At 42.9% G+C, this 26,364-nt stretch overlaps 1 protein-coding gene across 2 annotated transcripts in view; it reads left to right on the forward strand.

The window, feature by feature from the left end:
- The window catches only part of LOC110091588 (uncharacterized), a 60,630-nt gene extending 34,629 nt beyond the window's left edge, over positions 1-26,001 (forward strand). Inside the window, exons 4-9 of one of the 2 annotated variants that reach the window (XM_072991057.2) lie at positions 2,471-2,566; positions 14,284-14,451; positions 15,472-15,597; positions 16,591-16,811; positions 17,538-17,596; positions 19,218-26,001. In XM_072991057.2, coding sequence (XP_072847158.2) covers positions 2,471-2,566; positions 14,284-14,451; positions 15,472-15,597; positions 16,591-16,811; positions 17,538-17,596; positions 19,218-22,210 — 3,663 coding nt within the window. In that variant the 3' untranslated portion in view covers positions 22,211-26,001. Of the gene's footprint in view, positions 1-2,470; positions 2,567-10,420; positions 10,582-14,283; positions 14,452-15,471; positions 15,598-16,590; positions 16,812-17,537; positions 17,597-19,217 lie in introns of those variants that run through there. The other variant, XM_072991058.2, reaches the window with a different exon arrangement.
- Positions 26,002-26,364: the final 363 nt, after the last annotated feature.

Raw genomic sequence — 26,364 nt, forward strand, 5'->3', positions numbered from 1 at the left:
TCTCACTACTGTGTGCAAAGTAAGTGAAATCCAGGTAAAAGAGTGTGGGATGGACACAACAAGTACAGTATATGTGTCCCTGAAGAGGTGAACAGATTTCGGGGCTACTGATTTTATGCAGCAGCCATGGCCTTTCATCTTTCAATTAAATAATCATTTTGACCTCAAATATGTATGATCATTATTCATCCAAAAGGGAGATTCTTCTATAAATGGAACTCAGACACCCTACAATTGTTCGGCTGGCATTCAACTGCAACGTCTCTAGGCCAAACCTATGTAATTATAACCAGTCTGTTCAAGATTATCCTACTGTTTTATATACAAACTGAATGTTCCAGCCTTTCCTGTTCTTAAAACGATAATGACACTGTTGTGCCACCACAGAGTTGCCTTAGCTCTGCCTCTGGAGAGGCCGCTTTGAGTGTAAGTTGACAGCTATGGCTATGGAGGACTCTGGGAATGAAATAGGTTGGGCGTCGGAAATATTTCCAGTGACAGGCTGCTGTTATGAACTGGAAATTCTTTTCAAATGTGTTCATCCCCCGATCGAAACCTAGGTGCAAGTTATTTTCTGTTTACTGTGCTGGTGCTATTCAGCAGTCTAATTGATCTAATAATTAAATGATGACTCCGTAGGCTAGTCCAGCTTCCAGCTTCCTTCCTTCTGTACTCCGCCTAATTTCTAATAGAACAATTGATGAAATCATACGTGCATTTTGGAAAACAGAGGGAAAGCCAGGTATGCACCTCAAACCTGGATTCTGCTCTGGATTCCCATGTTACCGATTTAGCTGGGATTTAGTTAGACTCTAGCCTTATTTACCTGGATTCCTGAGGTGGCTGAAAAGTAGCCCCATACCCTCTCCAAACCTCTATGGCATCTAAAAGTCCCTTCTTGTGACACTACAAAATCCCATTCTTGTGATATCACAAGGGTTTGTCCTTTGATGTCAGGACAGGGCCTTGAAACTTTAGGGCAGCCATTTTTAACCCCTTCCCCCTTTTGGGGGGGGCATGGCCATAAACACAATATGAAAGAAATATAGGCCGAATCAGGATTGTATAAGTTGCATAACTAACCTACTGTAATAAGGTGGTGTGTGATGAATTGTTTTCAATTCTGTGCCCTCCCCCCCTTCAAATCTGCCAAGGACCCCCAGGGTTGCCTTAGGGAATAGGATACTATTGACATGGCAACCCTAGTCCTTAATCCCACACAGAGAGAGAGAGAGATCAATAGTAATAGGAGAGCTTGCCTGAAAGATAGCTTTCCCCGAAGTGTGTGCGCAGCTGCAGAAAGGAGCTGGCTGAGTCTTTGAACAGACCCTCAGCTCAGATATGCTCCCCATAACATTGGACACCTGGGTCCAAGTCCCCCATGTAAACTGACAGAGCATGCCCCTGAGAGAGAGAGGAGACCCAGAATCCTTTGCAGAACATGCAGGATCCATGTTGTGTGGCCTCAAACAGGGCAGATCCACCTTCTGTTCCCTAGACCAGTGGTTCTTAACCTTTGTTAATCAGGTGTTTTTGAACTGCAACTCCCAGAAACCCCAGCCAGCCGAGCTGAGAATTGCAGTCCAAAAACATCTGAGTAACAAAGGTTAAGAACCAGTGCCCTAGACCCCTTTACTACTGTGTTAATGACAACAGCAGGGGCAATTTTAAGACTTCTGGGATGATCTGACCCTTCAGTTCCTGTGCAGCTGCCTGGCAGCGCATTTAAAACTTAAGTTCCATATAAAGATCAAGGCCAGTGTTCAGCAGTGGCAATGCCCGGGGCAGCATGAGTGCTCTCCAGGGTCACCTCGAGCTCGGCGTTTTGCCCTAACCATCCTTCCCTCAGAGCAAGAAATATGTGGCAAGCCATGCTTCTGAGAGCCCCATTTTCTTGCGGTAGGAAAAGAGGTCATGACAATCCTCCAGTCTGGAGGACAGACTTGCAGATGCAGCAGCAAGTGGAGACGATGCATACACAGAGGCCGCAAGCAACGAGCAGACCTGGAGGGGAAGGTGTTGGACTCTTCTGACCCACCCACCCCTCTGAGCTGTGGGATGAGCCAAGCTGGAACGCTTGGAGTCTGGTACTTGACATTCAAGTCGATACAGGAAGGGTTCTTTGCCAATAGAGACTTGGAAGACCACCAGTGGTGGGGCACAGTTTTGTTAAAAGCAGTTTGAATGTCGAAATGGTGCCCAAGGAAATATGAGAGCTATGCAGTTTTTTTGTCTGTAAACTGTACAGTTAATGGAGCCCCATGGTATGGGTAGGAGGAAATGGGCATTTTGGTAGGAACGCTTGGTAGACATTTGAGCATTTGGTGTCTCCTCCCACCTCATCCCCAGGAGGTCAAAAGCCATCTGGCGTGTTGTTGATGCCCCCTATTCCAAAATGGCAAGATCCTTGTACGGTATCCAGCCAAATCCCAAAACATCAGTTCTTTCTCTCTCTTGCTGTGCTGTGCAGGATCTGGACAACGGCTTTTTGCACAAAACTGAACTGGAAGCAAAACTGAACGGACTTCATGCTTGGGTGGAGTTAATGAAAACAATTCAGGAGCAGGTAAAAAAATAAATAAATTTAGAGAATGTACTAAGTATGAACAATTTCTATCATCACATGAAGACATGCAGAAAGATGCTTTGAGGAAGGTAGTAAGTAGAATTTGTAACCTAATTTTGGAACAAGAGGAAAAAGAGACTGAAATAGAAGGTTTGAAATCAATTTGGGAACATGATTTAAAGACAGAAATTAAAACAGGATTGGACAAAAATTTGGAAGATGAGATTTTTAAGATTAATGTCGGTAAGAATAAAGGAAAAAAATTAAAATTAGTTTAAGGTGGTACATGACGCCAGTGAAATTGAACATAATAAATTCAGACTATTCTAAGGCCTGTTGGAAATGTGATGAAGAAATTGGCATGTATTATCATATGTGGTGGGAGTGTAAATTGATTCAGAAATTTTGGAAATTGATTTTTGATATATTTGGAAAAGATATCAAACTTAATTCTAAAATTACTTTGCTATCAATTTTTGATAAGATGAGAACTTGATTATTGCTCAAAGGAATTGATTTCTAATTTTATGACAAGTGCTAGAATATTAATAGCTAGATTCTGGAAAGATAAAAATGATTTTAAATTAGAAGATTGGTATAATGAAGTATGGAACATTGCGTTAAATGATAAATTGACTACTGAACTTAAGATGAAAAGAGGGGACATAAGTTTAAATATTTTTAAGCTATTTGGGGTAGATTTATTGAATTTGTATTAGTGAAAGGAAAGGGGAAAGCCTCTAAGCAACAATCAATACAATTTTGGAAAGAACGTTCATAATAAAAGTATTGCTCGAAAGGGTCCTGTGGATATGGGGGTGCACTGTGTTTTAGATTGTATTAGTATGTATGTATGTATGTATGTATGTATGTATGTAGGTAGGTAGGTAGGTAGGTAGGTAGGTAGGTAGGTAGGTAGGTAGCTAGGTAGGTAGGTAGGTAGGTAGGTAGGTAGGTAGGTAGGTAGGTAGGTAGGTAGGTATGTAGGTAGGTAGGTAGGTAGGTAGGTAGGTAGGTAGGTAGGTAGGTAGGTAGGTAGGTAGGTAGGCATTTTTATTTATTTATTTATTTATTTATTTATTTATTCATTCATTCATTCATTCATTCATTCATTCATTCATTCAACTTATATGCTGCCCACTCTATTTTGTATTCTTGCATTTGTTTTGGAAATTTTAAATAAATAAATAAATAAATAAATAAATAGATAGATAGATAGATAGATAGATAGATAGATAGATAGATAGATAGATAGATAGATAGATAGATAGATAGATAGATAGATAGATAGATAGATAGATAGATAGATAGATAGATAGATAGATAGATAGATAGATAGATAAATAAAGTTGGGCTGAGGTTGTGGGAGGAGCCATAAAGTAAATTACTAACTGCATTTGAATTTGTTGACTGCTTGCATATCTACCAGGTATTATTTTTAAGAGCTTGTCTGAACTTTGAAAAAAGGGAGGGAAGGGAGACAAGAGATCTTGTAGATGTTCATTCTTGGAAGCCACAAGATGCCAGTGTGTCCAACCTGTCCCTGACTCATGGACAATCTGTTTTAGAAGATGCACAGAATGTTTGCCACAAGTGTGTGGTGCAGACCACACTGGCGAGGTGTACAGCAGATGGTTCTTCCCTTTTATCTCTCTACCTCCTCCACTCTAAACATTACAGTCCTTCAGATTAAACCAAATCAAAAACAGAAGGATGGGAACCTTGTTGAAGCAGCAGTACAAAAAGTTTGGTAAAAAAAAAAAAAGATCTTGATCCCTTTTTCCTTACCCATTTATTCAGAAGAGGGGCAGAAACTCTTCCACAGAGCTTTTGAGCAAGTATAAATTGAACATGCCAGTGTTAGTGTATAGCAAAACACAGACATCTGTGGGTTAAAACTTTTATTGCATACAAATTCAGCACAAAGTAATGGTGGCTGTAAAACCACTGGTGGGAACTACAGACTGATCCACACAAAACAGTGTTGCAAAGCAAACTGAATGCTTTCTTTTCATCCCAGACATTGCCTTTAACCAGGACCATTTATTTATAGGCTAGAAAATGCAGCAGTAAATTGCATTTGCCAAATTATTTTTAAAATAGCCCTTTCTTGTAGTTTGACAAAATACGTACAGAAAGAGGATGCGCCTTCATCTCTCCCTTTCTTAGGCATTCTTATCTGAAGCATTAGGGTTGTAATTGTCAGGGCGCAATTATAGCCATAATGCTTCAAGGCACAATTATGTCTGCCTGGTTCAGAAAGGAATTCCCCAGCATTCATTCTGCCTTCCTCCTCCTCCTCCCTCCTCCTCCTCCCTGTGTTTGGTCTAGATACAAAATCAGAGGACAACCTTTCCACAGGAACTCAAAACATGGAATTCAAGGAATTCAAACTATGCTCAAGGAGACGAGGCTTCAGCTGCCAGAGCCATTGGCTCAGTTGAACATAGACTTCCTTGTGAGTTGTGTGGAGAATATGCCCATCCTTGCCAATTTTCTTGAGAGTTGTTTGTCTTTAAAATGCCAGCCTAGAGCATCTGTGGGTGGTGTTTTGGAAGGCTCAGAACAGTTCTTCCCTTGTATTTGGCAAGCCACCCTCATTTCCTGCTTTGTTATCCTCTTTAAGATTGGCTCATACATCAGCCATTTGGGAACTCACCGACCCTTTTCTCCCTTCTTACCTGTGTCAGGAATTGCTCCTCAGTCCTGTCCTCTTTTAGCAGGGAAATTCACTTCAAGCCATTCAGACCTCCCTGCTTCCTTTGATCGCAGGCTCTCTAGCATCAAACAAAGAGGCGCCTGGAAAGCTGTTTAACCACTTGCCTAGGGAATATTTCTGGGCCATCACTTATACTCTTTCCTTAATATCGACGTCTCTAATTTTCATTGCTCCGTCCTGTATCATCAACTGTGTTCCTGGAAAAGACCTCACTGTCACTTTAGTAATACAGTGACCGATTAATTAAAATGAGAGTCACTAGTGTGTCATAGGGGATAGAGTAATGCACTAGGGCTGCAGGAGACCTGGGTTCAAATCCCTACTTAACCATGGAAACTCACTAGTGGGATGGTGGTAATGATAAAGCCACTCCTTAAATAGCCTGCATACCTTGAAAGCTCTGTCACTTAGATGCAGACATGAAGAGTCGGACAGGACTAAACGACAAAACAACAACAACAACAAGAACATTGGTAGAGTTAGTTTGCTACCATGTCCTATTGTATTCTACCCTCCTTGGGGATGCAAAGTTTGGGTCACCCGGCTGTAACACTCCTTTGGGTAGCCGGTGGCAACTACTTTCCAGAGGAACCTCCATTATTTTTGGATGCTATTTTCTTCCTTGGGACCTTAGGGTCCCAGCACAGAATGTAGTTATTTGAAGCACAGAGGCTTGCCTCTATTCTATATATAGGTAAGGGTAAAGGCTCCCCTTGACATTTTTAGTCCAGTCGTGTCCGACTCTAGGGGGCGGTACTCATCCTGTTTTTCAAGCCGTAGAGCCAGTGCTTATCCGGACAGTTTCCGTTGCCACCTTGCCAGCGTAACTAGGGAACACCATTTTACCTTCCCACCGAGGTGGTCCCTATTTATCTCCTCGCATTTTTACATGCTTTCCAACTGCTAGGTTGGCGAGGAGCTGGGACAAAGCAACGGGCGCTCACTCCGTCGCGTGGATTCGATCTTACAACTGCTGGTCTTCTGACCCTGCAGCACAGGCTTCTGCAGTTTAGCCCCCAGCACCACCACGTCCCTCAAAAAAATACCTGCTGAAACCCGGCAGGTATATCATCTATATATGCAGAGTGCTAAGTCAGGAGAGGTGCATTGTTGTGAAATACAATAATATTCCACCTCTCTTGACCATTGTCATGAAGCAGTCACAGGTGTGATCATGAGAAGCGTTCATTGTGATTATGAGGAGTGCATTTTGGGTTCAGATAAATCCCAAATGCAGAAAGGAATTGGGCTGATCTGTGCAGATTTAGGCAATGAATCTGAACTGGGGAATCTCATCTGAAGTAGGCTGCTTCTGAATCTTTACACTTCTGTAGATTCATTAGTAAATTGGACTGGGATATGGCTAGAGGCACAAGGGGCATCTCTTAAGTTGACACATTTCACCCCACTGCTGTCCATATAAGGTCAACACCAGAATAAGAAGAGCTGGGGAGGAGAGAACTTGCAACTGACAGCTCCATCTTCCAATCACAGTTAAATTTATATGTGACTGTGTCTTTCTTTTACCAGGGCTTGCCAATCATACTATTTCGGGGGGGGAGGGATGTTGAATTAACATATAAAAGGACTGTAGCAGTATTCAGTAGATTTTGACATTTTTTTCTCCTGAGAGCAAAGATATTAAAAGAATTTTTGCTGAGTCTTTCTGCGGCATGAGAGGGTGTCGCACTGTGCACTTCTTTCAAAAATACCATATGATCAAGTCCTTCTGACTCTACCATTAAGTTCCACATCAGTCATTCTTTCTGGTTCAATGTTACTTTATTTTTGGTGTCCACTGAACAGAAGACAAGAAGTCACATTCATTATACAGTAGACTTTTGGTTTCTACACCTAGGTTTCTTAAATTTTTCCTGCCTAAAAACAAGTGTATGACCTCCAGCATGTTCATACAAGTGGTTGAAATGCCATTAGGGGCCACAGAAGGAAATGTTTCTCATGGAAACTCTCCATAAGAAATACTGCACCTCTTTTTTTTCAAATGGTGCAACGTCTGAATGAGTGCTACTATGCTGTTTCTAAGAGCAGTAATGATATTTTAAAAATATTATTAAGAGTAATGTCTTTTGAAAAACTCCAAATTGAAAAGACATCTCCTGTACAGGTCTTGGCAGGTTTGATTCCCTCAGAACGGGAAACTGTTTCTGTAAATTCTAATTATTATCCAATTTGGTTACGAAACTTCTTTTAAAAACCTATTGACACATTTCTCTCTCTCATTATTATTATTATTATTATTATTATTATTATTATTATTATTATTATTATTATTATTATTATTATTATTATTATTATTATTATTATAGAAGCTGGATAGCACAAAACTTCTGCAGCTGTTTCTTTGTGGTAGACACAAAACTCTTCAAAGGGGGAAAAAACTATCAGTAGTTGACCAATTAATGCTCCTCTGAGCCTAGAGCTTTCTCCCACCAGAGAAGTTATGTCCCGCATTGTGCAGTAGTATCATTCACTGTTGTATCTCTGTGTGACTTTAAGCTCATCTCCTGACCATCAGGAGGAGTTGTGCCAAGACTCTGAAGATTCACTGAGCCATCAAGAATCTGAAGAGATAGAGTCTTCTGGTGGTGGGCCATTTTTACATGTTTTCAGTCATAAAAGTAAAGCATGTTCCCAACTTATATTCAGAGGGAATCTTGGTAGGGAGAGTGCCCTCACTACCTTAATGTAGTTCAGTATGAGAGTGCTTGGAATGGATTACTTTCTGTTGGTGTCAGGACAGCCCGTAAGGGGGCCGTTCTTATCTTCAGTGATGTTGCTTCTCTGTCTGCAGATTCACTCCGCCTCCTCTTTGCATGAGCCTGGCGTTGCTGACTTTGGCATCGTGTTACATTTTTTCATCTGCCCTTTGTGCAAAGCAGTAAATATTTCCTGACTCTTCTCTCCTTTAGCTTTTCCTCAGAGTAGAGTTGTGATCGGGTGGGGCTTGGAAAATTTCAGGACTAAGACAAAAACCTCTTCAGTCCAACACTCTCTTGAAACTCCCCACACACAACCCATTACAAATCAGGCCCAAAGCCCTTCTGCCCAGATACTCCATACCATCCTTGTAATTTTTTGGCTTTCCCGAAAATGTCCAGGTGAGGTAGGAGTTAGCAAAAAAAGGGCTGAGTGGAAGAAGAGGTTGTTAAGCTGGGGTCTACATACTTCATGAGCATGCACTACAGCAGATAACATCGCCATTTACTTCTCATGATGCCCAGTGCTGTGAATGCTTGCTGGAAATGGTTAATCAAAGGAACTAAAACTATCAGGCAGCTGGACTAACCTTCCCTGTGAGGAAAGGTGAACAGCACTTGAGGCTGTTTAGCTGGGATGGGAGTGGGAGAGAAGGTAAGGGGAGTTTGACAGCAGCATTTTAAATTATTATGTGGTGTGGAGCACACTGTCAGAGAGAAGTACTGTACGTCCCCACCCACCCCCATCTCATAGCATTAAAAGCTTGGTCCACCCAATGGGGATGAATTGGTAGGACAGGCCAAAGGACTTAACTTCTTTGCCCACTGCATTGACAAATGATGGAAGATGGTGCCAGTAGGGTAGAGTTCCACAAGACAAGGTTGCCAATGTAGGTGGCTTCAAAAGGGGATTAGATAGATTCAATGAAGATAGGTCCACCCATGGTTACTAGTTAGGGGATCTAGTATGCCTCTGGAAGCCAGCAGCTGTGGAAGGATGGTAAGAGAACCTGAAGGAAAGCAGCTAAGACCCTCAAGCACACTCACTCTCCAAGGACCTTCTCACCCACCTGCTAGCAGCCCCTTTCCCTCCCATCAACCCATTAATGTTGCTTCTGGTCCGGGAGCTTTTTCTTTTTCCCACCCTGCTTCTCTCTGCCATGTCAGCAAACCAAGCACAAGGAGTCCGGGCTAACGCAGATCTTTCAGGACCTACTGGATGCATTGAAGACACTACAAGTCTCAGCAACCCTCCGGGGTTTGTACCAAAGGAACTCCAGGAGGGACGTGAACATCTCTGCCCCAATGCCATCACGCTTCTCCAAACCCCATCTGCATTCCCTTCTCATCCTGTGCCTGTTTGCCCATATTAGTTTTTACTTCCCACCTAGACATTTGTGTATACTTTGCACAATTTTCCTAAAGTGCTTAATTATTTGCATGTTACCTCTCTTCCCTAAAATGTGCATTCATTTACTCTTCCCTCTTGTAGACTAAAATATGTTTGTTCAGTTGTACACAGATTAGACGTGTGCCATTTTGTGCCATACTTCATTTCCCCATCCATAAAGTTTGCCAGTGTACAGATTCCTGAGGTGAAGGCATATCTTAGGATTCTTGAGATTGTTAAATTCAGAGAAATACTCTTCCATCCCTAAGCTTCAGCAACACAACAAGGAAGGCAGAATTTCCTTCTCCCCAGGGCTGAGAGGGGAGTAGCAGTAAAATAAGCAGGCGGGGAGGTGGGGGAGAGGCAGGAAGGTGAAGCTCACAGATGGTTGGGAAGGGAGGGAGGCTAAGAGGTAAAGTGGGTGGGCAAGAAGGAGTTAATTCTTCCCCAGCTTGGATGCAGTTTGAGTTTGAAACAACCTCCTGTTTGAGGTAAGCATCAGAAGTCACAAAGGTTTATTATATCCACAATCAGAGATACCTTTTCAGTGCATCTCCTGTTAATTGCTTTCTGTGGTTTATGTTTTAGAATCAATTGTGAGGCTTCTTCTCTCTGCTGCACCACACTGGCTCCCAATTTCACTCTCTGGCCAACCTGTTCTGTTGTGCTCTGGAAGGACAGTAAACTTTTCCTTCTGACTCTACTCATGAGTTGCCCGGTTCCAGCCTGGCTTGTGCCAGGCGTCCAGCAGATTTTTTCAGGCTCCTTCTTGCCTACCCTCAAGACTGGCTCCTTTGATTGCTTCAGGTTAACATATATCCCATGGCCCGTGAATGCATCAAAAATGGTGCACACATGAACCTCTCTTCCTTAATCCTTGCAGACTTTCGCCTTGTTTAAATGCAGAGGCTCTGCCTGTTTGCCCAGGAATTCAGTGTCAACAGAGGTTGTGAACACAACTTGGAGAAAAGTAGCTTTTTGCTGCTTGATGGGCAAACCAGCCTTGCTAACCTCGGCTTTTTGTTCCTTGCCAGTGAAGTGAGAGGCACCATTTTTAAAAAAAGGAGTGCAGCACTTCTTGTTGAGACAGTTTTAAACTGTTTTTTAAACCTGATGGGGTGGGGCAGGGCAAAGAAAGGACGAGAGAAGGAAGCAAAAGCAGCTTCACAAAGGCATGAAAGGAAAAAAGGTAAATAATACAGTGGTCCAGTTCTTTTCTTTCTGAGGCCAGGTAAACAACTCCATTTAAATCAATCATTGGTGGAAAAGGCATAGGTTGAAGAAATATGTGGCTGGGCAAACAATGAATGTATTCTGGCCTCTGAATCCTTGAAGTTGGTTTATGTGTGTGGGGTGGACGGGGGAGTTACCTGGTAGGATTGTGCTGCCTTTGAAAGTCACTGAGCAGAATCTGCTTTTGTTAGATGCTATCAGGGAGGCTTTGCTCTGTTTCTTGACAGCACTAGTCACTTGGTGGGTATGTGCCAGAGGTCAGAGCACTGCTAGATGCTGCAAAAGAGAAAGGAGAGGAGCAGGTTAGAAGGAGATTAAAAGGGGCAAGCTGCTCCATTGAAAAACCAAACTCTCTGCTTACAAGCTTGGCAGAGGTGCAAAAAGCAGAGGTCTCTTGCTAGTAAAAGTTTAATATGAGCCCTGTAGGCTAGAGTTGCCCCTTTCCCTGTGTGTTAGATGGAAGGCAGGCAAGATTTAGAAACAGTTCTCATGGAGTTGTGAGGCAGATGAAACTGCCTCTGTACCTTATATTGAAATATATCTCATGCATGGGGAGTGAGGTAAGGCTGCATCAAGTAGCCCTTCCTGTGATGGCATGAGAACCAACGAACCCTGCACACATAGCGCATCCATCCTCCGGGAGGAAGTCTTCTGTCTATACTTGTTAAATAATGTTGGAGACCCTTAGCAATGGCAGTTCCAGCTTCATATGGACACTTTAACATGTGCAGCTAAATATGGAAAGGCTGCTTTTCTCCAGGCCTTCCTACTTAGCGGCAGGTGCCAGGGTTGGGGGCAATCACTGTGCATGCCCGTGGAAAGTGGGGCATATTGGTACAATGCAACTCTTCCTTCACATTTTTGTCTAGTGCATGTGAAAACATTCCTAAACAGGGTTCATAAAGCAGTATAATTCCCACATGGTTCGCCAGGACATGCTACTATGTTGATAGATTGATATTTGTTGAGTAACTAAAATATCTTCTGAGGAAAAGCTAGCCATTCACACAGCAGGCTGTAGATCTCTCTTAGTCTATGATACACAGCCCTGGCATTGCCTTCATTCAGACAGCTTCTGTGATAAACAAGTAAACACTGCTATGTTTCTATACTGGGTATGAGAACCCAGCATGGGGTGGATCTACTATGAAAGTAATGAAGCTTATGCTTCAGTGCCCCTAATGCTGGAATAACCCATTGAAGTAGTTACCCACAACTCATTGCTGGTTGTGAATAGCCCCCCGTAACAGTTCAAGCTTCATGCCTCAAAAATGTGGGCCCGCCACTGGATACAGTAGAATTAACTACAATCAGATGAGGTTCTCTGTGGCATCTCTGTACAAATCACTATGACAGAATCATTTCATTCTGTTCCAATCACAAGATTTGCCCAAGACTGCAACTTCTATAGATTCATGGGAAATATGTACCACTTAAGGACACCATTCTCACATGTACTTGTTCTGAAAAGAAACTTCTTCTGGTGTTGTGACTTTTTAAAAATTTAGATAGAAAGTGTGCCTCGCAGCTGGATGTTTGGAATAAAATATTCCTGGGAAGCTTGAGGAACTGGGTTTAGTTTTTTTTTTCCTTGTTTTTTTTTGGGGGGGGGTATGACAATTGAAATGAATCTCAGTATCATTTGATAGCAAGGGAGACCATCACAATTAGCATTATCCCCGAGGGAGACTCCAAAGTATGTCCCTTTAGCCTGCTATTCAGCTGTAAGACCTAATGTAGTGTAGTAGACTGAGAGCAGGAAATCCCCATGCTCAAATCCCTTCTGCCATGAAGTCCACTGGATGACTCTCAGCCAGCCCCCTCTCTGTGTCTCTCTATCAATCAATCAATCAATCAATCAATCAATCAATCAATCAATCAAACACACACACACTTTTCCACCCCCCAGTCTGTCTGTCTGTCAGCTGCCAAATAGGGTAGCTGCAGTGATGACATAGGATCCAGAGAAGATAGTGAGCCACCTTGAGCTCCTTGTAGGGAAGTAGTGTGAACATACCTACTACTGTGGAGAACTTTTCTCTTAAGAGTTTGTAAGGAGGTGTATGTATTGCAGGTTTAGGAAAGTGTTTTATTCAATATACTGCCCAATAGAGACACCTAAAAGACAGTCTACAATACCAAAGATAATGGGTAGCTATATAGGAAACACGCAAAGGGCCATAAAACAGGTAATCCAAATTGGTAATCCTTTGAACCATCTTTCCCAGGAAATTCCCTTTGATCGTTCCTTCAGAAAGGGGCCTAAGTACTTTTATTGTCTTTAACGTACCTTTGCTAAAAGATAGGGAACGAACAAGCTCTTATGTCTTTCAGTAAAAGGTAGTCTTCCCACATTTTGAGGATATTTCACTGGCTATCTTTATATAGCTACCAGATCCTAATATATGTGGCTATATTTCAAAGCTGCAATGAGGTAGCTCCACACTACCACCCCCGCTGGTTTACATCTTATGTAGGTATCCTTCAGTCTCAAGAGACTATGGTAACGTGCTCTGAATAGAGGTCTTGGAACAACATCTAGTGTAGCTGAGAAGGCCAATTCAAGAGTGACAATCCCTTCCACATTGAAGACAAATACAATCTGTCCCCTGTCCAGCTCCCTGATTTTGCCTCGGCCTGCTGAAACAGTGTCTCTTCAAATTGAAAGAGGCCATGCTGCACCACCTGCCTGAATGCTCAGATGTCAAAGTTTTCCATCTGCTGAGGTCCATTCCTAAGGCCTTCAGATTCCGCTTGCAGATATCCTTGTATTGCAGCTGTGGTCTCCCTCTGGGGCGATTTCCCTGCACTAATTCTCCATACAGGAGATCTTTTGGAATCTGACTGTCAGCCATTCTCACGACATGTCAGAGCCAATGTAGACATCACTGTTTCAGTAATGTATACATGCTAAAAATTCCAGCTCGTTCTAGGACTACTTTATTTGGAACTTTGTCTTGCCAGGTGATACCAAAAATGAGTCGGAGACAACACGTATGGAACATGTTCAGCTTCCTCTCCTGCCATGTACAAAGGGTCCAGGACTCACTGCATTACAGGAGTGTGCTCAGGACACAGGCTCTATAGACCTGGATCTTGGTATATGCCGTCAGCTTCTTATTAAGCCATACTCTCTTGGTTAGTCTAGAGAACATGGTAGCTGCTTTGCCAGTGCGTTTATCCAGCTCAACGTCTAGCCGGAGAGTGTCAGAGATCGTTGAGCCGGAGTACAAAAAGTCATGAACAACCTCCAATTCTTGCATGGAGATGGTAATAGAGGGAGGTGAGTCCACGCCCTGGCCCGTGACTTGCGTTTTCTTCAGGCTGATCATTAATCCAAAGTCTTGGCAGGCTTTACTAAAACGATTCATAAATATAAACTCACTAAGCGGTGTTCAACAAGTTACCACTGTTTAATCCGCATGAGTAATACTAAGCTGCCTTCAGATTTTTTCCTAGATGGAAGATATATATAATGCTAAACATTATCACATCTGTATCCAGATATAAGCTAGGTTTCCAGTGCTAGGTGCAAGAGAGAGTGCAATGATACAATATCTATAGTCATGCATAGCTGAATTTCTAGTACTTAGTTGCAACCTGCAATAATTATAACTTTGACCAGTTAACTTCAATTTTTTCTCCCTTGCTTATGTAGGAACTAGAGGAATTGCTGTCACAAACCAAGGATGTCTCGATTGTGCTGGGGATTGACAACAGCAGATACAACCCGGACCTGCACAAGATAGTAGAGGATGTAAGAGCTCAGTATGAAGACCTGGCTATCCGGAGCTGGGAAGAGTTAGAGGCTCTCACCCGAAGCAAGGTAGAGATTGTCCCCTAAATCCTTGCAGGCAGGTGCCAGTCTTAATAGAAAGACAGAAATGGAGAAGGGCGTAAAATGTCACAGTGGCTTAAAGAGAGAATATGGAAAGGATGGTCCACAGCTTAGAAAAATGCACTAGGAAATGACCAGTTCTGTATCTTTCCAGCTAATACATGAAGCAGAACTAGGAATCAGATCGTATGATACAGATCTTGTATATGATTTGAATATATATCTGAATGATGACTCAAACTGTTCTGAAAGGTTTTGGGATAATAGGCAGAACTCAAGCTGCGTTCCATCATGAGGCAAATATGAGTTGACTAGGTCAAAATCGTACAAACAAACCTACCGAAACGATCAGCTTGTGTTCTCTTTGCTTTAAAAAACAGCTCCATATTTTTACAACAGTAATATATTCTGTTGCTGAGATCTAACGTTGGGTGTTTGGTCCTCTAGAACATGGAAGAGACACAGGAAGGATGAGGAAACAGTAGCTACTTGGTTCTGTTGTATAGCAGGCCACACCCAGCTAAAAGGATAAAGACAGGAGAGGTAATGATAACACACACATTTAAGTCAGAGAAGGACACCCTGGTTAGGTTGATGACTAGTTATCCCAAACGAATCATAGAGGTGGGTGTTCATCTCTCAGCAATGGCAAGAAAATAGTAGATCTGTGGAATCTAGCATGAAGAAAAATACCCAGATCAAACAGTCTTAAGCCGAGAGAAGAAGGAAAAAAAATTAGAGAAGAAAATAGGAGTGATTAATGGAAAGAGGATGTACAAGTAGGAGACAGATTAACATTCAGGGGGAAAAAAATTGAAGATGCCATCTTGGTCACAAACTTAATTCTATATGGTCTTTCTATGAAGCCCTAGGGCATAAGATTTTGTATCTGTGTGTACAGTTTCCAGTTGCAGTTTTTCTCTGCGATGTTTTCTTGGGCCAGCATTCCTTGGTAGTATTTTTTCTTTTCTAACAGGACTGTTATACTCTTTTAATTCTTACCTCCAGCTGAATGAAAGAGAAGTGCTGTCTGTTAAGTATGGTGATCATCTCCTTCATGACCGCAGGGTGATTGCTGAATTGAACATACAGATTCAGAAAATGAGGTCTTGCATCGTTTCTTTGAAAAGCCAGGTAAGATATGGCTGGTGGCAGGCTAGAAACAAATAGATATAATAGAATTGTGGAGTTTTAAGGTGCCCAAGGCGACCAGATCTCATCCCTGTGGATGCAGGTGATCTAGAGCCAAAGCATTCCTGACCGGTAGCCAGCCCAACCTCTGCTAGAAAAACCTCCAATCAAGGAAAATCAGCCATCCCTCGGGCAATCCATTCCACTCTTGATTGGCTCTTATCATCAAGAGGTTCTTCCCAATGTTTTGCCAAAGCCTTCTTTCTTCTGGTTTGATATAAAAAAATTAAAGAAGGCTGCAAAATCAAGATTTCTTATAGATCCTCGACAGCTTTTTCCCCCCACAGATGAAAGTGCACACCTTTTATGATTTTCAGAACATGAATGGAGCTTTTTTAGGGACTGGTCCTAGTGTCCGACCAGATGCATGCATGTCTCATAGAATGTTTACATTAGACCAGGTGCAGAAATCAGGTGTATGGGGCCACACACATTTAAGTCAGAGAAGGACACCCTGGTTAGGTTCAGTTGGACTAGTTGCCCAAACGAATCATAGAGGTGGGTGTTCATCTCTCAGCAATGGCAAGAAAATAGTAGATCCTAGCTTCTGTTTCGGTGGAGGCAGTGGTGGAGCAAGAGGAGGCAGCAGGACAAGATAAGCAGCAGTGGGAAAAGAGTGGGGATAGGCTGTGGGGGCAGGAAAATCAAATTTTTTTAGATAGCCCTATGGGCTATGTAAAAAAAAACCCCTAATGAACCAACAAATTGATTTGTGGTTCATCGTGCCACGGCAGGGGGGAGTTGTGGATCACCAAGGTTGACAGAACCCATGAACCAAGACGAACTGCCATTTTGGCAGTTCATCCCCATTTCTAGTTTATGCATCTAGCTTTTTTATTTGAAGGCGGTATGGAAGGCAACAGGAAACAATGGAGGATAGGCGGTTACTGAACTATGGTGTCACTTATTTTCCTTGTTGTCGTCTGTCCACACAAGTGTTTGCGTCTGGAGGATAACATCAAAGAAGTTGGAGAGAAAGGGGAAGCTGCCCTCCATGATGCCAAAGCAAAACTGGCTAAATTGGAGGAAGCCCTTCACAACGCAAAGAAAGACTTGGCGCAGTTGGTTAAGGAGTATCAAGAACTGATGAACATCAAGCTGGCCTTAGATATAGAGATTCTCACTTATAGGAAGCTCATGGAAGGTGAAGAAATCAGGTAAGATAACTGGTTTGAACTCTCTTCCTATGTGAAATTAAGAATAGGCTAAATTTAAAAAGGTTGCTCCTACTGAGGAATCTAAAAGGTGAATTGATAGTTAGCAGCAGTTTGCAGCTGCGAGCGTTTGCCATTGCCCTCCGCCAGTGTAACTAAGCAAAGAATTTTGGCCATAGTTTGAAAATGGGCACCAAAATTATACACTCAATACATGTAAAAAAATGTTTGCAAAAACAAAAAAGGACCCATGCAAAATTGCAACAGAACAATTTGAAATAGGACATTTCAATAGAATTTTCATACGTACATAATAGCGCTGTTCTGATAGACAATAAATTCTATGCATTCCCATTTTTTCCAGCCTAGAAATGGCTGAAGACAAGGAGTTGGGAAATGGCAGAAAATGACGACTTTTTGCAAACATAAACTTAGTGCCTACTTGGGCACATCTGGTTTCAGTGTTTTGAGGTTTTGAAGGGGAAGAGGCCTTTGGGAAGTTCCCAACCTCCATAACATGAAAATAGCTACTCCTAGAGGAGTCTAGGAGGACTCTAGGAATGGAAGAAGACACTGCTATGTGTTTTATGTGTTTCAGAGGAGGCTCTGGAATAGCCAGAGAGGGAGCACAGATAAGCCCCTGGGGGTTGCATGAATCTCTGGCCACTAAGGAACACAAGCTTGATGTTCATAACTCTGGTCATTCTGTTGTTTTTTTCCCCCTCACAGCATGGAGTCCCCACCACCTGCTGTCATTAGCAGAATTTACTCTTCTACCCCCAAATTCGGTAAGTGTATTCTTAATAGTTTGATGATTTCTCCAAAATGGTCATCATTTTAAAGGACATCCTGATGTTAATCATGTTCCACTTAGTTTCCAAACGCTAAAAATGTGAATGAATGGAGAAGGCAGGAGCAAAAAGGGCTTGGCAAAAATGAGGACCTGCCCAGACTGTCTGTTTGGAGTGTGGGGTGATTTGGACTATAATGGGTCTGTTGAGGTCAGCAGGAGGAGTGATGTGTCCTTTGGTGTGCTTCTTCCATCTGAACAGCAAATGGCCCCTTGTAGCCCAATCAGCAAATGGCCCCTTGTAGCCCAATCAGCTGTCAATTAGGTGCTTCCCCTGGTCCTCTATGGAGGATCAGGGGAAGTGAAATTATTTTTTTTACATTGCTTCTCTCTCTGTCACTGCCATTCCGTTTTCTTCCTTCCCAGCTCCCTGCTTCCCTTCCCTCATTCTCCCCCCCCCTTTCTCTCTCCTCCATCAGAATTTGCAGCCACAATGGCAGAGGCTGCTAGAGGCTAGTGTCTCCAAAGTAATCAAAGAGTGTGCCAAAAAGAATGCATGCCTTACTACTGGTCGAGAAAGGAGTGACAGCTCCTAAAGGGGAAGGATGGATCATTCTATGTAGAAACACTTGTGGACAGGTTTATTTTTCCCAATCCAGACTGTGCCACCAGCGATCCATATAATACATCTATATATCATATATAGCATATCATGGAAAAACTTCCTGTTAGAGTAGTAGAGCAGTGGAACCAATTACCTCGAGAGGTGCTCAGTGCTCCAACACTGGAGGCATTCAAGAGAAATTTATATCAGTGGTTCTTAACCTTGGGTTACTCAGGTGTTTTTGAACTGCAACTCCCAGAAGCCTTCACCATCAGCTGTGCTGGCTGGGGTTTCTGGGAGTTGCAGTTCAAAAACACCTGAGTAACCAAAGGTTAAGAACCACTGATTTAGATAACCATCTGTCAATTATCCTTTGATTTGTATTCCTGAATTGAGCAGGAGGTTGGATTTTAAGGCCTTATATGCCTCTTCCAACTTCATGATTCTATGCCAATGTGGACTAGCACTAATAGGGCAAAAGTGGAAAACACTACAGTGGTGCCTCGCTTAACGAGCGCCTCGCTGAGCGATGAAATCGCTTAACGAGGCGCTCTGGGCCATCGCTGGAGCATTCGCTCAGCGATGGCCCCTATGGCGATTTTTCGCTTTGCGATATTCGCTAAGCGATTCGCTTAGCGAATATCGCATAACGAAGCCGGGGAGAACAGCTGATCGGCGGTTCCAAAATGGCCGCCGGAAGGTCCGCGCCGCATTTTCGCGCCCTGCCCTCGCTTACCGAGGGCGCGAAAATGGCAGCGCTATGGACGAGCCTCACACAGCGGTGAGTTTTCAAGCCACAGGAACGCATTGAACGAAGTTCAATGCGTTTCTATGGCTTTTTTATTCCCGCACAGCGATGTTTCGCTATAGCCACAGCGAGGTACCACTGTATTTGGAATCAATTACTCACATGGAATGCCCTTCAAAATGAAGAACACTAAGTAGAAAGGCATAGGTGCTGAATGCAAGATACAAATCTCTCAAAAATACAAGCAGACTGTTTTTATCTTTTCAGCTTCATCAAACTCTAGCATCCCAACAACTTCGAATATGACAACCAGAGCACAAGAAAATTCAACAGATGAAATGAGCCACAGTGGAAGCCGTGTGCAAAGTGGACTTTCCAGAAATCAGAGCGGAGGCAGCATGGGGGAAACAGGGGGGGACCTCTCTCGAAGCCACAGTACTAGAAGTGCAGCCACTGCAGGTGGTAGCTTTTCTAGAAGCCCCAGTAGCATAAGTGGAGGTGCCTCAGAGGCATTTAGAAGTCATAGCACCACCCACAGTGCACCCTTGGACAGCAGTCGTTCTAGAAACACTAGTAGTAAAAATGGAAATTTTGCCAATAGTGAAGAGACTATGGACAGCAGTGTTTCTAGAAGTCTCGATCATGGAAGTGGAAGTCAAAGAATCCATGGCAGCAGAAGTGAGGATAACCCAAAAGGTAGCATTTCTAGAAGCCATAGTGGTGGAATCAGAGGCATCTCAGATGGTAGCCTTTCTAGAAGCCAGAGTAACAGAAGTGATGGTTTGACTGACAGTGTATTTGTTAGAACCCAAAGTGGTGTAAGTGATAATGTGCAAGAGGGCAACTATTCTAGAAGCCAAAGCCATAGAAGCGTAGGGTGTTCCTCACCTTCCATTTCCAGAACCCAAAGCAGAGAAAGTAACCGTGCCCCTGTAACTAGCTATCCTAGAGGTCACCATTCAGGAAGTGGACACAATGTTCAAGGCAGCCCTGGCTATGGAGGAAATGATGGCAGCTATTCTAGAAGCCAAAGTAGCAGAAGCCAAGTTTCAACAGATGGTGGCTTTGCTAGAATTCACAGCCATGAAAGTGAAGGTGCCCCAGAGAGTAGCCTTTATGGAAGCTACAGTGGCAGCAGTGCATCCTATGTAGAAGGTGGTCTTTCTAGAAGCCAGAGTGGTGAAAATCAATTACATAGCAGTGCTGAGCCTGTTGTTTCCAGAGGTCGTAGTGCTGAAGATGGTGGGGTCCCAGTGGGTGGCATTTCTAGAAGCCAGAGTGATGAAAATCAATTTCATAGCAGTGCTGAGCCTGTTGTTTCCAGAAGCCGTAGTGCTGAAGATGGTGGGGTCCCGGTAGGCGGCATTTCTAGAAGCCAGAGTGAGGCAAGCAGGGTCGTATCAGAGGATGACCTTTCTAGAAGCCAGACTAATGAAAGTGAACTTCAAGGCAACCACAGCCATGAAGGATACATTGAGCCTGTTTCTAGAAGCCGTAGTGCTGAAGATGGTGGGGTCCCGGTGGGCGGCATTTCTAGAAGCCAGAGTGGGATAAGCAGAGAAGTGTCAGGAACCAGTCTTTCTAGAAGTCAAAGTGGTGAGAGTGAACTTCATCACAGCTTTGGCAATGAAGGATATTCTGAACCTGTTGTTTCCAGAACCAGCACTGCTGAAGATGATGGTGCCTCAGTCAGTGGCATTTCTAGAAGTCAGAGTGAGGCAAGCCAAGATATCTCAGGGGGCAGCCTTTCTAGAAGCCAGAGTGATGAAAATGAATTTCCTGGCACAGACAGAAATGCTGAGCCCCTTGTTCCCAGAACCAGCAGTACTGAAGAGGCCAACATCTCAGTAGGTAGTGTATCTCGAAGCAGCAGCAGGGCAAGCAGAAACCACTCCCAGGCTAGCTTTTCTGGAAGCCAAACTCGAGGCTTTGCAGACTCTGTTTTCACGAGAGCCCACACTGAAGGGGTCTCACAGTCCGGTCTTTCCAGACTCAGCAGTGGGTCAGGTAGCAGTGGTCCTGACAGCAACCAGCCTAGACGTCAAAGCAGTGGAAGCAAAGGCACCTTAGAGAGTACTTTTACCAGAAGCCAAAGCAAGAAAATCAGAGATTTAACAGAAAGTCTTTTTGGTAGAACTCACAGCAGTACAAGTGAAGGTGGCCTGTCTAGAGGACAGAGTGATGAAAATGAAGGCTTCGTAGAAGCTGCCCCTTCTAGAAGTCACAGTCATGGAAGTGGAGGGTTTGCAGAACCATCGGTTTCCAGAACCCATAGTGGTGATAGCACAGGCCACACAGAGAGCATTGTTTCTAGAAGTCACAGTGGTGGAACCAGAGGGATTCCTGAAGGGAGTTTTTCCAGAAGCCAAAGCAGCAGAAGTAGAGGGTTTGTAGAGAGCAACCTTTCAAGGGGTCACAGCAATAACAGTGTAGAAAGTGATGGTGATACAAGAGCAAGTCTTGCAAGTCACAGTGAGGCCAACAAAGTGGCCTTGGAGTCTGGCCCTTCTAGAAGCAGAGATGCCGCCACAGATAGCTTTTCTAGACACCACAGTGATGGGAGTGGAGGTCCTGTGGAGACATCTACTCCTATTTGCCCCCGCAGAAGAATGGAAGACCGTGGGGAACAAAGCCTTTCCAGAAGTCAGAGTGGGGAGAGTGGGAGCTTTAAAGCAGCCGACTTCTATAGAAGCTCCAGTGAAATAAGCAGAGGTGGCTCGGAGGCTAGTCTTTCTAGATGTAGCAGCAAAGAAAATAAACATTTCCCAGAAGGCATCCTTTTGCGAAACTACAGCTACAGATGTGCAGTCATATCACCCCCTCAGGTTTCGAGAACCGAAAGTGATTCTGAAGACTTTCTGGAAGATGACCTGTCTAGAAGTGGCACCTCTGGAATTTACAGAAGCCAGAGTGGTGACAGGGAAAATGTGTCAGAAGGGGGTGTCTCTAGAAGCTACAGCGGCAGGAGTGAAGAAGCCCCAGTGGATTGCCTCAGCCACACTGGTGGGGAGGAAGCTTTTCCCGAGGGTGGTCTTAAGGAGCAGGAAAATACCTCCCATTCCCACAATGGTGCAAAAGAAAATGTTTGGCAGAGAGGTGAAAGTGGAGGCTTTGTGGGGAGGAACCTTTCCAGAGGCCAGAGCAGTGAACTGGTGGCTTCAAGTCCTGTCTGCTTGGTCTGTGAGGTTCCATCTGATGAACACCACCACTCCCCAGTTGGTGAAGTAGGCCACTCTGCTGAGTCCAGTATCACGGAGTAGGCGTACAAATGAATTGGATCCAGGTGTCTTCTTCTAGAAGTCCCAATCCATCCCTTGGCTCAGGGACCATGGATGGAAATCCACACGAAGCCTCACAATGCTCAAGTTGATAGCTGGAAATACAATTCTGTGGGCTTGGAGGGGACAACACAGACTTCCTAGGATGTTATGCTTTGTGGGGTCAAGGTCAGAGAATAGCTTGAGTCCTTCCAATAATATACTCTGTGGTGAGGGAAACTAATATCGCAGTTTTACAATACAGGCATTAACTACAAGAAACCATAAGCTAATGGCATAGTCTTTTAAGCAGTATTATAAACAGGATCTTGCCATTCTCCTCTTTCTTTTATTTATATTAATTATCTAGACTTTTAATTTGCAGATAGTTCTGGGTGTGCAGATCATGTTAGACAAATGGTGTGATGCTCTGCCAAGGATGTTATTAGTGGGATTCATTTAATAGGGACCTTTTGCCCCTGGTCTTCTGTCTGCTTTTAAGGACACCATTTTGAATTTATCTGCCAAATTCTTATAGGTGTAGGTTTCTTAATGACTTTCACTAAAGAGTTTGTACAGTTTCTGTGTACACCAGCAAACTTAGATCTATTTCTGAGTTCTATCATCTATTTTACAAGCTAGTTTTTTGGTTGGACTGAATTTTGCTATGATAAATATGTGTGGGTTTTTTTAAAAAAGCATTAGGGCTGGTTGGCCACAAGATGACTTGAGATATATATTTCTGAAGCCCATTATTTTTTTACAGGTATGATATTTTACACCTGTGCATACAAATAAGCACACATCAAAACACAGAACTATCTGGATTAGCCAATTCAGGACCGTCCCAATCCTAGAATTTAGTTCTGTGCTAGATGTGTCAGGTCACTTGTTATCTTAGGACACTGAATGGCCATTGGAGGTCTGGAATGTAGCAGGAAGAACATCTTGTTCTGCTGAACCATCTAGTGCAGAAGGCACAGAGTGGCCAATATTGCCTGTCAGCTACGGGGCCAAGTCCACATGCCTTTCTTCCTTTGTGTGCCTAAGAAACCCTACCAGATCACAGTTTATATGCCCTCCAGTTTCAACACATTAGCTGGCCGGATAGCTCAGTGGTTGAGGTATTTGGTTGTGGAGCCAGAAGTTAGGATTCAATACCCCAGCGTGCCTCCTTCTAGTAGATCCAGCCTGTGTGGCCTTGGGCAAGCTTCACAGTCTCAGGATATCCCCAGGATATTCTAAGACTTCTCTACTTGGAAAACCCTGGAAAGTTCAGAATTGACTTGGCAGCACATGATGATGATGATAATGATTCAAGAGAATGCTTCTCGATATTCCAGCCCTGTTGTTTCTAACAGAAACTTGCTTACAGACATAACACTATTTAAAAGCCCATGATTGCTTTTCAGTGGTCTGGTATCTGTAACCTATTCTTCTCTTACCTCCAGTGATGACTGATGATGACCCATTGGGATATGGGATTGGACTGGGATAAAGAATTCTATGTGGGCTGGAAGAGGAGGAAAGAAACAGAAGAGCACATTTTAATCTTCATTGAAATTCAGATCAAACAGCCTACCCAAATTTACAGCCATTGTAAGTTCTTGCTAGCATACTTTAGTTCAAAATAACGCAATAGCTGGTGGATGTATAGTTTTACATGTCTTAGGATAGATAGATGTTGTATGTCTTTTCATTCTATCAGACAGCAACTGTAGATATAAAGCTTATTTTTCATGGACTTTGGAGTCCACTATTACTGATTTAAGGCTGGGATCTAAAACTGGGAATCTCAGCTCAACTCTGGGTTGACCAATTGGGTGGACTGGAAGAAGTCACTTTCATAGGGTTCCATTGTGACCCTGAATGAAACAAAGAAAGCAAAACTTATGTTGCCATAAGTTCTTTAATGGTCAACCCTACTAAAATTAAAGGGACAAGCTAGTCACCATTGATGTAAGCTGCTTTGATTTCAGCAGCATTGCTTCTGGTTTGGCCACTGGCAATCATTTCTTCATCCGTTAATCACGGGTGATCCCAGCTAGTCAGGATCTCGGTAACAAAGAGGCTGCTGCCATAGCACTGTGTGCACAGATTTAGCTATATGGCTTGTGGTGGTAAAGGGGTTGGTGGCTCTGGTGATGATGATGATATATGCAAATGGAGATAATTGAGAGTGAAGTAGAGGAAGACTGCAAATTAGATGGACAAATGAGTTTATAAGATCAGCAGGATTGGCATGGATCAGAATAGCACAAAACACTTCTACCTGCTTCCCTGGCTTTCTGTGTTGTTGTTGTTTTAAGAAACACGGTCATGTTCACAGAATTCTCTACATTGTTCAGGAGATAAGGAAGTCCAGTACAAGCTCTCCCAAATGTCCCCTCAGCTTGTGGATAAGACTAGATAGCATGTTGGAAATGAAATGAGCTAAAGCTGTATTTACATGGCAGAATACAGTGGATTTACTCCTCAATAAACTCACACAGCATTGCAATACAAATACATGTGAAAATTAAGACAAAGATGCATGTGAACCTGGCGTAGATGTGGTCAGGGAGGAAACTGTGCAATCAGCTGCTAACTTTGAAAAGACTATCAAGAAAACAGTAGGTTGTGTGGAAAACTCCAATAGAGAGTGAAGGAAACAAGAGGTTGATTGTGGGACATGAAATGATTACACAGAAGGGTTTTCTTCAAATAAACAGCCAATAGGGCATATTTCAGATTCCCTTCCTCATAGGTTAAGGACACATAAGAATTAGTCAGCCATTTGTGGGCAGTCTAGGCTTTCATCACCTGTGCAAACATTGCCAATGAAAGCCAGATATGACAGTAAGAGACAAGTAGCAAATGTGAACTTATGTGGTATTCTACTGAGATATGTATTTAGTTGTGATAACACAATGAGCACTGCAGATGGCACTTACATATATTTGCATAAGTTATTTTGGTCTTTCATGCTTCATGCTTAATTCCTTTTATGTAACTACAATATACACCACTGTAGGGCAGCATTTATGTGCTTTGGGGTCAGCGTTTGTCCTCAGCCTTCACTCATGCAACCTTCCTGCCATTGTAAGCAAGAGCATCAGAGGTGCTCAGTGGGCTTGTCCTAATTATATCCAGGTATGAGGGTAAATACCCACGAGACCAGACTTTTTTTAAAAAAAGTCACCATTCATACGTGTGGTGTATCTGTCGTGCTACAACAGCCAGGTTACTGGAACGTATGCCAGCCTCTCATATGTAGCAATTTTTAAAGCAAACTAAAAAGCCATCTATCAGGACTAGTGTTTGTATACTGACTCGATCTGAAATTGAGGGGATCCGCTTCACAATCAGTGGGATGGGTTCTACGTTTGCTCATCTAAAGCCAGGTCTGAGTTTCCTATTGTATTTAGTCACAAATTTTTAAATTTGGACTTCCTTTGTCCTTAAAAGATTAAAAAATGGCCACAATACTCTGATTATGACTTTGACAAGGCTTAGTTCCCTGTTTCTTTGCCCATTCTTGTGTGGCTACCTCAATACGAGTTCAGTGGGAAACCTATTCCATAAGGTTGCATGGTGCTGCTGAAGGCAAGATGCTATTTGAATGCTTCCATTCTATTGTCTTAAACTACAACTGTTAATAAAGACCTGAACCATTTAAAAAAAGAAAAAAATGAACAGATGTCATTCTTTTGTGGAAAAGTGCCTGATGTCAACAACCAACCTTTGCTTTTAATTTCAACAGATTCTAGACACACAAGTACACAGTGCATTTCAAAGAGATCCTGGGATATAAATTAAATTAAATTAAATTAAATTAAATTAAATTAAATCAATCAATCAATCAATCAATCAATCAATCAATCAATCAATCAATCAATCAATCCTTGGGCCTAAATCATTAAGCCAGCTTTAAGATTTCACTTATTTCTATGTCTGGTATACTCGGCCTCACATAGCATAGCTCTCCAAATATCTTATTGAGAGGACAACAGAGATTCTTACCGCGTGTTTATTTGCAGCATGGACTGAAGGGGGCTGCATTCCAGGAAAGCTGACACCAAATAAAATTTGACTAGCCCCTTAAAGAATGCCACAGGTTCCTAGTTTGTTTTCACTTTTACTTAGTTAATAGAGCTACATATGGAAATTTCTAATTG

Source organism: Pogona vitticeps, chromosome 2 (assembly GCF_051106095.1).
Source record: "Pogona vitticeps strain Pit_001003342236 chromosome 2, PviZW2.1, whole genome shotgun sequence".
Taxonomy (NCBI): domain Eukaryota; kingdom Metazoa; phylum Chordata; class Lepidosauria; order Squamata; family Agamidae; genus Pogona; species Pogona vitticeps.